Consider the following 13,027-nt stretch of genomic DNA (forward strand, 5'->3'; position numbering starts at 1 on the left):
GTCATGGCAGTATGCTCTGGTACTTGCTGTTGCTGTGGATTTGAACAGCAACTCCTACAAAAGATAAAGAGTATTAAAACACATTCAGAATTGGAGCTTATTTGCATTCTGGAGCAATTAGAAAAGGTATTTAGTGATAAGAAAGCTGATATCTATCTATACTATAACCATGCAAAACTAATAGCTTCAAAACTTGTGTTGCAGACTTGCACACTTAATAGGAAGGAGCTTCTCAACTATTTGACTCACATTCATAGAAATCATTACAATATTGGCTTAGTCAAGACTAATGATAGCACCTACCTCTGGTTCTGTTTGGCAAATAGACTAGCTAGAGCTGAAGATGCTTTAGGCATTTACAAATTCAAACATCAGTCAATTATCCCTCTGGTTGCAAACATGAGAATGTTTAACTTTAACTGATATGTGTGGATCACTGGAGTTAACAAGTTCACCACCAGCAATCTTCAGAAGAAATGGGAGACCACTGGGTCTGTTGTTATTCTCCAGCTAATGTGCTGGTGGAATAATAATAAGTTACAAGATGCCACCACCACAGTACTCACTTGGGTCAATAATGAATACAATATGTACTACCATCATCAGTAAATGATGGGAGGTTGTGACAATTATGAATGGTTGAGAACAATGTACCACAGTATTGGCCAACAACTCATGCACCAGGACCCTGTGTACTATCTATGGTACATGCTGACAAGATCTAACCATGCTTGGAAATTAATCTCCTATTTATATTACATCAAGTATGCTAAGCCAGGGGATAAAACTGGATTTCACCATATTAATGTCAATGTTCCAGATGCTATTACTACTGGAAGGGGCATTAACATAATACAAGGATTCTTGACCTTAACAGCAGAAGAGCCTGGTGACTGCACAGAAATCTTGCCAGAAATGCATAATTATCTAGAGAATTGGTGGGGACTAGTTAAAGAACAAGACTTATCTACCAATGGCTATGTTCACCACATTAAGAATACAATATATACCAAAGATGACAAAAGAAAATTTGGTATTAAGTGGACTGACATCATTTGCAAATCTGGCAATGTCCAAATTACAAGCCCTCTGCTGCCCCATGGAGCTCACAGTCCATGCAAAAAGATCTGGTGTACTATGCTACTCTGGTATGTGGCAATCCAGAAGGATCATGAACATCTTGAAGTCAATAAAGCTGGTATCTGGTTACAGCTCTCTGCTGCATATAGAGATCTAGTTTCAGAGCCATCATCACCTTCTGGCCATTTAAACTATTACACATCAGTTCCATATTAATTCCCTACTGCTATTCAATTGCAAGGCTTAGAAGCTATATTGGATATCTTGGTAGGCTGAATTAGATGGAACAACCCTATGATGATTGAGGAGCTTGATACCCTCTTTGGACCAGAAGAGAAGAAGGCTCAGAACTTCATTAATAACTGGTATCTAAAGGCCACACAAATTGCTTTGGATGCCATTATCAAGACATACTAAATTGAAAAGAAAGCTTTTGGTAACAAATTCTATTGGCATTGCATGCACAACAATATTGATTCAGTGTCAGTTCAGTCTTCTTCTCCTCCTGAGAACTTGGTGGAAGAAGAGAATCATAGTAATTACTATTAGGGATTGCTGCTGTCACTCTCTTTATTCTTATTTCCTATCTCTTTTCTTACCAGATTGTTACTAATTCTTAGCCTCTTATTTTCTTTACTAAATTGTCTTTGTTTTGTTTCATATGTTGTCTGTTGTCAGGAGATGCCAACATTGAAAGTCAGGAGGAAATGTAGTGGGGATTCCAGTACCATATTAGGACAAAGATTGTTCTGATCTGAGACACAAAACCCCTCTAGCTACTATCTCTGAGCTATATAAATCACCTATAGCCCCTGCATCTCACTCAATACCTTCATGCATCTTTGTACTTTTCTACACACTTATTCTTTATTGCTAGTTTGATTATTAGTTAGAGAATATAAAGATCTCTTGTTCATGAAGCTTGCTACTGTTTCTCATTAGAGCTGCCTGTGTTAGTACAGGCTCTTTAGTACTATTATTTCTTATGAGCTTAGGTGTCTGTTAAGGCATGCTTCTCTGTTCTTACTACTCAGCCATTACCATTCTTACTATGTTGTGATTTTTCATCCTTCTTGTGCTCTCACCATCTCAACCAACTCACCTACTTTGACAAGGCATCCCATCATACCCCACTTCAGTATAAAAATTACTAATAATGAGAAAGTTAAAGATCAGAAGGTTGAAAAGAATAGAGAAGTCAGAAGTATTAGCAGCAGTACCAGCATTAGTGACTACAGTAATAAGAAGAAATATAGTTCCAGTAATAGTGAATTCAAAAGTACACTAAGCTTAATTAAATTAATCAGCATGCTGGTGAATTAAATGAATCAATCAGAGAACAAGAATAATTTTACATCAAAAGTTCAGATTTTCTGTTCTCTGCTTTCTGATCTAGACAGCATTACAGCTCACTGCAAACATTATACATATGATATTAATTCCAGCTTAATTCAAAAACCTATTTCATAAAGTGCTTGATTAATTTACATATCTCTGAACAAAAATCACAATTTTGTTATGAAGAAATTACATCAAGTTGACATTTTCAATAGTGAATAGAATATCAGACTACCTTCTTCAGAGATCTGAAGAGTGTGCACTACTTATAAGCAGAAAGCTGATAAGATAAGATTATTAGTACCTGAAAAATCTGATAGAAGCAAGCCAGAAGACTTAAATAATTAGGTGGATGTTTATTTAAATAAGTATTATTCTGAGAAGAAACATATTACATTTAATTGCAAATTTGATAATCATATTAGATCTAGAATTACATCTTTTCCTGTTGGAGAACAGCTAACAAATAAGAGAATTGAGAAGCTTAAAATTAGATTTAAACTAATAAATCAGAAGAAGAAATTTTTCATATCAGTTCTTTATAAATATGAAGAGGCATTGGCATGATTATTTAAAGATCTATATAGTATTTATTCTGAATGCTTGCCTCCACAGATTATTAAGACAGAGTCTCATAAAGCTTGGCAGACTAAGACTTACCAAATTCCTCATGCTCTACATGATAAGCTAATTAAAATCATTCAGAACAGATTAGAAGCTAAAACATTGAAGTCTTGCTATAGTTCATATATTAACTTCTATTTTCTGGTTGCAAAGAAACAGAAAGGTGAATATTATTTAGTTAATACAGCACATATGTATAATAAAGTTATTATTCAAGATGCTTTTATTTCTTTTAATGTTAATAAATACACTGAAGACTTCAGCAGACTTGTTATGACTAGTCTATACAACTTGTTCTCTGAATACAATAATTTTTCATTAGTTAAAGAGAGCAGGAATATGACAGCCATTGCAATTTTTATTGAGCTCTTTCATCATACAACTTTAGTTCAAGAGGCAACAAATTTGCCAGCTCAAGCCTAATACAGAATAATGAAGATTATACAAGAAGTTTTTTCAGAGATTGCTCAAGTCTTTATGAATAATCTTGAAGTAAAAGAATCACATGTCAAAAATAAAACTGAAGTTCTTTCAGAAATAAGAAGATTTGTTTATAATCATCTGCAGAATCTGGACTATATTCTATAGCTTGTCAAAATCTCTGAAGCTAGAATCTCTGGCACCAAATCTCAATTCTGCATGTCTGAAGTCAATGTCATTGGATAGATCTGCAACTATGACAGATAACAACCTGAGGAAGCCAAGATGACTAAAATTGCAAATTAGTCTACTTCTACAAGTATTACAAAATTACAAGAATTTCTAGGGCTTGCTGGATATTTTCAAATACTTATAAAGTATTACAGTTGAATAACTAAATCTTTACATTATCTGCTTCAACAAAACATTATATGATTATAGACTGAAGAGCAAAATGACATCTTTATACTTTTGAAAGAAAAGTTATATTCATTCCCTATCATTCTTCCAATTAATTATGGACAAGATTCTTTGCTTATCACTGTAACTGTTAATGCCAGTAGATTTGAATAAGAAGAATGCATTATTCAGAAGCAACAAGAGACTTGACATTCTGCACAATACAAATTCAGAGTATAAAATAATTCAGAGAAAACATATGATGCTGGCAAACAAGAATGCAGAGCTGTTTTGAAAGTCTTCAAGAAATTTCAATATTATATCTATGGAGTACTCTTTATCTTGAAAATCACTGCAAAAACTCTTGTCACCTAACTTAATAGAACTGCTACAGATGTTCCAGAAGCTTTGATTACTAATTGAATAGCTTGAATACTGTAAGAATTCACCTGTGAACTTCTTACACAGACAAACAACACCTGCAAGGGCCCAGAGCCTCAGCTTGTGAGCTGTTGGAAGTACATGTGTTCTTGTGAGACACTAAGTTACATGCTTGCAAGCACACATAAAAGGCTGCCACTGCATGAACCTCTTGTTGGAAGCCAGTGGCAATCTTCTCTATAAGTCATACATAGCTGCCAATACCAGATCTCTTACCTCTCATACTCTTTTCTATGTACAATTTCTTCTATAGATTCATTGTTACACCAATTCACATGTATAATTCTCACATTTTGCCACTCTTCTTTGGTGACACCCAACAATGGTATCAACACAAAGAAGCCAACCCCCTGAAGCTCATAAATCTGGAACACCAGCAGAAAATCTACCTGAAGAACAAATCCAAGTTCACAAGAAGATGACAAATCTTGAAAAGAATGTCTTGCACACAAAGTCTACCAATTCAGTTGGAAGTGCTTGCAGAGGTATGAAAACTGATGACTCAAGACTGCAAACAGATAAGAGAAGTCAACTCCAGAGACCTGCTCAGAAGATGGGAAAAGATCTTATCAAGAATCATGAAGCTTTGAGAAAAGAAGAGAAGTGCTTTGAGTGTGGCCAAAAGAAGCACCTCACAAAAGACTGTCTCAAGAAGAAGAGTAGCAAATAAGAAATTGGGGAGCCACAAGTAGATAGAATCAAAATAATGAAGTTGTTCAAGAAAAGTCTTCTTGCTCTCCCTCCCATTGTTCTAGACATATGAAACCTAACTGACAGAAGTATCATCTGATCAGCACTAATAGAGTTAGGTTGTCAATCTCTAGTGATTAGTTTGTGATTGGCTGCAAAGCTAGCACTAGAGATGCACAAGATATCTATAGAGATTGAAACTGCTATAAATCATGAGAATATCACTCTTGCAGAAGGGATTGCAAATATATTCTTTAAAGCCTGTGACTCTCAGAAAAACTGGCAGTTGTTCCATAAACAAGTAGTGATTGTGAACATAAAAGATGAGATGCTAGTGAATTTAAGCTGGCTGCAGTAATACAATTCCAAGATGTGTTTCAGAGAACTAAGACTAGAGTTTCAAACTGTATATCACAACCTGCTCACAAAGATTAAACCAGTTAATCTCTTGGAGCTAGTGAAGGGAGGGAAGCCCATTTATATGATAACTCTCCACAAATCAGAACAGATGGTGACAGCAGACCTAGATCTTCAGATATCAGAAGCCTACCACAAACTCACAGAAGTGTTTAGTAACAAGAGAGCTTGAAAGCTGCCACCACACCACAAAGATAATTTAGCTATAGATCTTGAGCCAGAGAAGCAGCCAGAATTTAAAAGAATATACAGACTTTCACAAGCTGAACAAGAGACTCTTCACAAATATCTGAGCAGTGCTCTAACCCATGGGTTCATCCACTCTTTCAAGTCATCCACAGGAGCACCCATTCTGTTCACATTCAAGAAGAACAGCAGACTAAGAATGTGTGTGAACTATCACAACCTGAATTCAAAAATGATCAAGAATAGATATCTCCTACCACTAATTGAAGATGTGTTGTATAAGCTTGTGGGAGCTGTAATATTCACTCAGTTGGATGTCAAGTATGTCTATTATAGATTAAGAATTCACAAAGAGAATAAATAAAAGACTGCATTTTGAACTTTACAGAGACTATTTGAGTACTTGATAGTGTCTTTTGAACTTGTGAATGCACCAGCAGTCTTCTAATTGTATATTGTGAAGACACTTAGTGAATATCTAGATGTGTTTGCAGTAGCCTATCTTGATGATATGGTCATGTACTTGGCTTACAAGAAAGACCATGGAGAGCATGTGAAATTGATACTTAAAGCACTCAAGAATGCAGGCCTTTATTACAAGCTGGCAAAGTGCAAGTTCAATGCTTGCAAGATTGACTATCTTGAGTATGTCATAACACCAGAGAGTGTTCTTATGGAGAAGAGCCACATGAACATTATTCTTGACTGGCCAGAGCCAACTAGTAAGAAGAAGATTCAGATCTTCTTAGAATTCACAAACTTTTACAGGCACTTCATCTCAAGATTCTCTAAGATAGTCTGCAGCCTGACTGCTCTTCTAAAGAAAGAAGAAGCAAAGCTAAGCAGATGTACATAAAGAGAGATGAGAAGAGAGATCAACACTTTCATGACTGAGAAAGGTTGCAAAGTCTTTATAGATCTAAAAAGAGTATTCACAGAAGCTGTTATGCTTTACCATTTTAATATGAAATGGAAGACCAGACTGCAAACAGATGCATCTGGCTTCACAGTGTGTGGTATTCTATTACAGCTGGCAAAGAATGGCATTTGAGTTCCAGTTGAGTTTTATTTGTAGAAGATGCAATCTACAGAGATGAACTATGGCATCCATGATCAAGAACTGCTTGTGATTATGGAGTTATTTAGATATTAGTACTGCTGGTTGGAAGGCTTGCAAACACCAGTTCAAGTTCTTACAGATTATGATAGCTTGTGCTATTTTCAGACTGCTCAAGACCTCTTGCAAAGACAGGTCTGCTGGACACAAAGACTGACAGCCTTTTGATTTACAGTTGATCATGTGAAAGAAACCAAGAACCTGGCAGATAGACTCTCATAAAGATCTAATTATATCAAGAAAGCTGGTCTAGATAATACAGAGAGTCACAAGACTGTAAACCAACTGAAAGTGATGCTTGTGAAGAAGCAAGAGACCACAGAAAAGTTGAGACTAACAGTCAAGTTTCTCCCAACCAGAGAGAGAAGAGAGAAGATGAGAATATACAACTCATCTCTGTAAAGCTTCAGATTACAATCAAGAAACTACTTGTGAAGATTGTCTTGAAAGACATGTGCAAAGTGAAGAAGATTGCAATGCAGGTTCAGAAGGCCAAAGATCTGGTTTGTGAGAAGAATTCTTATAAGAAGGGCAGCTCCAATCTGTTGATATTATTGTCAAATCTACTGCAAAGTGACAACTATGCAGCTGAGGTCCATGAAGGTATTAAGGCAGGCATGAAGAAATTTGCAATATAAAAAGAGAAGAAGAGCATTCTCTATAGAGATGATCACATGTACATCTCTCAGAATAAGATCTTGCAAATAAAGCTGATCAGATTTTATCATGATCTATCTCTTGCAGAGCATTTTGCTACAGCAAGAATATATGAGCTTATAGCTCACAAATACTTTTGGCCAAGAATGAGAGAACTGGTGAAGAAGTGTTGTGAAGCCTGTAGAATCTGCCAGAGCTCAAGAAGAGTTTACAGAAAACTTCAAGAAGAACTATTACTCTTATCAATTCTGAATTGCTCTTGAAAATCTATTAGCATGAATGTTATTACAGATCTTTCTGCAAGCCTGAATTTTGAGAAGATGCAGTTTGACTGTATTCTGGTTGTAGTGAACCAGCTCATAAAGATGGCTTACTTTATTTCTACAACAAAGAAGCTGACATTAGAGGAATTGGCTCATCTCTTTATTCACAAGATAGTGAGATTACACAGATTACCTGCAAGTATAGTAACAGATCAAGAATCTCTGTTCACAAGTGAATTTTGGGGTAATTTGATTCATATCTTGAAGATTACAAGAGCAATGAGTACAGCATTCCACCTGCAAACTGATGGTCAAACTGAGAGACTGAATAGTGTACTAGAGCAGTACCTGTGAAGCTATGTCAGTTATGATCAAGATGACTAAGTGATGTGGTTGCCAATGGCAGAGTTCATATACAATAACTTACAGCAGGCCTTCACACAGAAATTATCTTTTCAGCTGATACATAAATTGAATCCACAAACAGATTTATTAGACTTTGATAAGTATAACTATATGTGCAAGAATTTAAAGAATCAGACAGAGGCAATAAGATTGCTTCACAAGAAGATCAAGAAATTACTCATAAAGGCACAAGCCTACCAGAAGAAGTACTATGACCAGAAGCACACTGTAAAGACTTTCCAGGTGAGAGACAAGATGTGACTTGACCTTCACAATATCAAGACCATACAGTCTAACAAAAAATTGGATTTGTTGAGACATGGGCCTTGTAGAATTGTGGAGAAGATAGGCTTGTGAGTCTACAGACTGAAGCTGTCTCCAGATCTGCAAACTTATAATATCTTCCATGTATTCCTGCTCTGCAAGCACAAGATCTACAAAGAAATTAATAGCTCATCTCATCACAAAGTTCACAAGACAGACAAGAATGAAAAGAAGTATCAGGTTCACAAGATAATTAACTTAAAAAGAGAGAGTCACAAGCTGTAGTACAGAGTATATTAGGAAGATTATAATGATAAGAAGAACAAGACATGGGTTTCTGCAAGCAATGTCCATTCACTGAAAAAGCTACTCCAACAATTCCATAGTAGAACAAGAGATCTTCATATTCTCTAACTAATAACCAAACTAGCAATAAAGAATAAGTGTGTAGAAAAGTACAAAGGTGCGCAAAGGTATTGAGTGAGATGCAGGGGCTATGGGTGGTTTATATAGCTCAGAGATAGTAGCTGGGGGGGTTTTGTGCCTCAGACCGGAACAACCTTTGTCCTAATATGGTACTAGAATCCCCACTACAATAGTTTTCTTTGAAACATCAGAGACCTTTCACAAGCCTGCCTTCCACACAAAGCAGTGCTTGAAGGGTTCACTTACCTGAGTAATGATGATATAAACTAGAGAAGAAAGAAAAGAAAAGAAGAGAAAGAGAAAGCAAGAGAAAGCTCTCTCTTAAGCTAGTATTCATTATCTAATAGTAACATGGAGCTAGTGAGAACAATAGAGACTCTCTATATATTGTTGTGTTATTGAGCTCTGTTGTATTGTTATATTATGTTGTATTATTAGAGTTGTGTTGATATTACATCTCTAGTAAGGCTGTACTCTTTTTCTTATGAGGAAATTTTTATTTTTCCCAAGAGGTTTTGTTTTTCTACTCATGAAGGTTTTTAATGAGACAGCTGTCTTGAGGGATCAAGACTTACAAGAAGAGAAAATCTGTAAGAATTCATCCACAAACTTCTTATACAGACAAACAACATTCACAAGAGTTCAGGATCTCAGCTTACAAGCTGTTGAGAGTACATGTATTCTCACAAGGCACTAAGTCACATGCTTGTAAGCACACATAAAAGACCACCACTGTACAAACCTCTTGTTGAAAGCCAGTGGCAATCTTGTCTACAAGTTATATATAGCTGCTAATACCAGATCTCTTACCTCATATACTCTTTTCTATGTACAATTTCTTCTATAGATTCATTGTCATGCTGATCCACATGTATAATCTTCACAAATACATCTCTTTAACTTTACTGTTAAATATGTTTCTGGAACAAAATATACAGCTGCTGACAGACTGTCTCATTAAGAACTAGATACTGGAAAATAACCTGAATCTGAAGAAGACAAAGATCTGTTTGCCTTTATAAATTCTATAAGAGTTTTAGCTGGCTGAGCTCTTAATAGTGAAGATCTTAGGATACTGGACTTCACATATTCAGAAAAATCAGAGAAAATTGCATGATATCTAACCATTCTATCAAAACTATTGAGCATGGAAGAAAAAAAGTACACAAGATTCTGAAAGAAAGCAATTAAATATATGATGAAGGCCAATCAACTATTTAGACAAGCAGAATCTGGTGTGCCTTTAAAATATGTCATAAACAATAAAGAACAACATAAACAAATTTTACACATGATGCACAACAAATTTAATCATAAAAAGCAAGAGAAAACATACTCTATCTTACAAGCTCAATACTGGTGGTCAGGAATGTATAAAGATATGTCTGCTTATGTGAAGCACTGTTCTCAATATTAATAAAGAGATTTATAAAGATTAAGTGAAGAGCTTTATTCTATCTGAGCTTCTACTTGTTGGAAAAAAGTTGAGATGAATATCAAATACATGTCTTTCTGTCAAGAACAAAATTATTTGATTGTTGCAACAGGTAACTTTACTGAATAAGTGAAAGCTAGAGCATTAAAGAAAGTAACAGCTGAAGCTGTAGCCAAATTTCTTTATAAGAATATTATCTGTTAATGAGGCCTGCCTGCCAAATTTGTTATGAATGGAGGACCAGAGAATAAGAATATTGTGAAGATCTTACTAAAGAAATTCAACATTAAATATATTATTATTTTACTCTATAATTCTTCTGCAAATAATATGGTGAAGGTTGGTCATAAGTCTTTAGTTAATAGATTAGCTAAAGCTATTAATAATACTGAAAGAGATTGAATTAAACATCTTTCTGTAATTCTGATGGCAGATCAAATGACAACTAAGACTAGTACTGGTGTCTTTTCTTATAGATTACTAATAGGCCAAAAGACAGTTCTTCCAGTTAAACTTGAGATTTTTACTTAGCAAATAATTTCATGATAAAATATTCAAATAACTGAAGATCTTCTTCTGATGCATGCACATCAAATCAAATAACAAGATGAGAATATTCTGGAAGCAGCATATCATCAGCTCCAAATGCACACTAAGAATAAGAAATACTTTAATAATATCCATAATATTCAGACTAACTCTCTTTAATTCAGAGACCTTGTCTTGCTTTACAATATTAAAGAAGAACAGAATATGTCTAGAAATAACACTCTGCACTTTTAATGACTAGAACTCTATAGAGTTAAGTCTGCTAATCAAGAACTAGATTCCTATCACCTTGAAGAATTAGACAGCACTGAAATTAAAGAATCTATTGCAGAAAGCAGATTAAAGAAGTATCTTATAAGATCTGGAATGGAGCAGCTTAGTAATAGTCTAGCAGATTCAGATGAAGAGATGAAAAATGTTTCCCAAAGATATGTTACAAGAAGCCAGTCTAATATTCTCTCTAGCAGTTTCTTGAATATTAGCTTCTTAGATAGAGAGGATAATCAAGGTCAGAGTGAGAGCAAAAATGAAAATGATTAAGAAAAAATGAAGTAAACATAATTATCAATTATTATATTAGATAACTGGAGCTTTGCTGTTATTATATCTTCACAAGATGTTTAATTTATTGTATTTTGTTTACAAAAGTGAAGTTTTTGCTTGCTCTTTTGAGAAGTCTCTCTTTCTTTATTATTTGCAGAAGCCTTCACTTTTTCTGAATTTTTCAGAAGATATTTAAAGACTGATTTCTCTTTTCTGAAGCTTCTACTGTCTTTTACATTCAAGCTTGATTCTTTTTACAAATTCAATATTTTCCATACTTCTTCTTGCCTTCTATTTTGTTATTCTGACATTTGCAATTCTTTTTGGACCACCAATATTCTTCAAAATAACTGGACAAAGCAACTTGCCTTCTCTAGCTTCTGCACCTGAAAATCAAGACCTGATCATTACCAGAGACAGTGGAGTCAATCTGAATAGCTATTTCTTTAATAATCTAATAGCAGCTATGAAATATATTAATAATCAAGCTCTGCATCATCACTACAGCCTACAGATCAAGCTAATAAACATACTGATGCAAGTAACTGACATGATTACTAACTTAGTGGCTCATTTCTATTAATATGTTGAAAGATTCAGAGCTTGGTAACACATTATACATGCCAATTTCAAAGCCAATTTTCATAATACTTAAAAGATTACTCTGAATGTCAAATAACATCACATTAATATGCAAAAGATCAAGAATAGACTTGTCACTACATGAAGTATTGACAGAATTAATACTATATAATTAAAAGTAAAGAGTCTGTAGACAGCACAAAAGCTTCACTATACTCTAAATATCTACAAGAATTGAAATAAGTTCACCAATAATATTAACAGCACAGTGCTTCAAAGACTAGATGCTACAGAAGCTGAACATCACCAGAGCTTAGCTATATTATCAGACAATTGTATTACAGTTAATAAAGAAGTTAATTATATATGTGAACTTTCTTTAAGAGATGCTCTACATCAACAGGGTCTTATTATTAGCAACTACAGTCTTTTACAGCTATTAGCTCTTTTACAGTTATCTAGCTTCTAACATTCAATTCAGGATATCACTAGAAGTTCTTTTACTGCAAGCAGCCCCCAAGATCTACTGAAAGAACCACAGTCTTCAAGATCATTAAGAGACATTCTAATAAGTAGAATGTCTATATTATATAGCCACAACATGTCAGGAGCCTCTATATATAGCACAATATCAATTAGATTACATGAATTTGAAACTGGCTAATTATAGCCATCATTTGAATTCACTAGCATGCTGGCCAATCCATCTAGCTAATCAGAAGCTCCAAAGCATCACAGTAAAAGAATTACAGCCATGTCAGTACACCAAATTCTTCAAGGCTTAGACAATAATAACAAGTCCATTATTTCTTCTAAAAGTAATGAAGAGATATCTTAACACAAGCATAAAGAATCTGTCATGGCAGTACACTCTGATACTTGCTATTGCTGTAGATTTGAATAGCAACTCCTGCAAAAGATAAAAAGTATTAAAATACATTTAGAATTAAAGCTTATTCACATTCTGAAGTAATTAGAAAAGACATTTAGCAATAAGAAAGCTGATATCTATCTATACTATGATCATGTAAAACTAATAGCTTCAAAACTCAGGTTGCAGACTCACACACTTAATAAAGAGAAGCTTCTCAATCATTTGACTCACATTTATAGAAATCATCACAATATTGACTCAGTCAAGACTAATAACAGTATCTACCTCTGGTTTTATTTGGCAAATAGACCAGCTAG

At 34.6% G+C, this 13,027-nt stretch overlaps 2 protein-coding genes across 2 annotated transcripts; both read left to right on the plus strand.

Annotated features, from left to right (window-relative positions):
• Positions 1-648: 648 nt before the first annotated feature.
• Positions 649-1,497, plus strand: CIMG_13391 (uncharacterized protein; the record flags this gene model as incomplete). The annotated part of the gene is made up of 2 exons (XM_004446042.1): positions 649-1,040; positions 1,362-1,497. The coding sequence occupies 2 exons, from the start codon at positions 649-651 to the stop codon at positions 1,495-1,497; spliced, it is 528 nt and encodes a 175-aa protein (XP_004446099.1).
• Positions 1,498-4,624: 3,127 nt separating this feature from the next.
• Positions 4,625-4,972, plus strand: CIMG_13392 (uncharacterized protein; the record flags this gene model as incomplete). The annotated part of the gene is made up of 1 exon (XM_001245397.1): positions 4,625-4,972. The coding sequence occupies one exon, from the start codon at positions 4,625-4,627 to the stop codon at positions 4,970-4,972; it is 348 nt and encodes a 115-aa protein (XP_001245398.1).
• Between the last annotated feature and the right edge of the window lie 8,055 nt (positions 4,973-13,027).

This window comes from Coccidioides immitis (genome assembly GCF_000149335.2).
Source record: "Coccidioides immitis RS genomic scaffold supercont3.4, whole genome shotgun sequence".
NCBI classification, from domain to species: domain Eukaryota; kingdom Fungi; phylum Ascomycota; class Eurotiomycetes; order Onygenales; family Onygenaceae; genus Coccidioides; species Coccidioides immitis.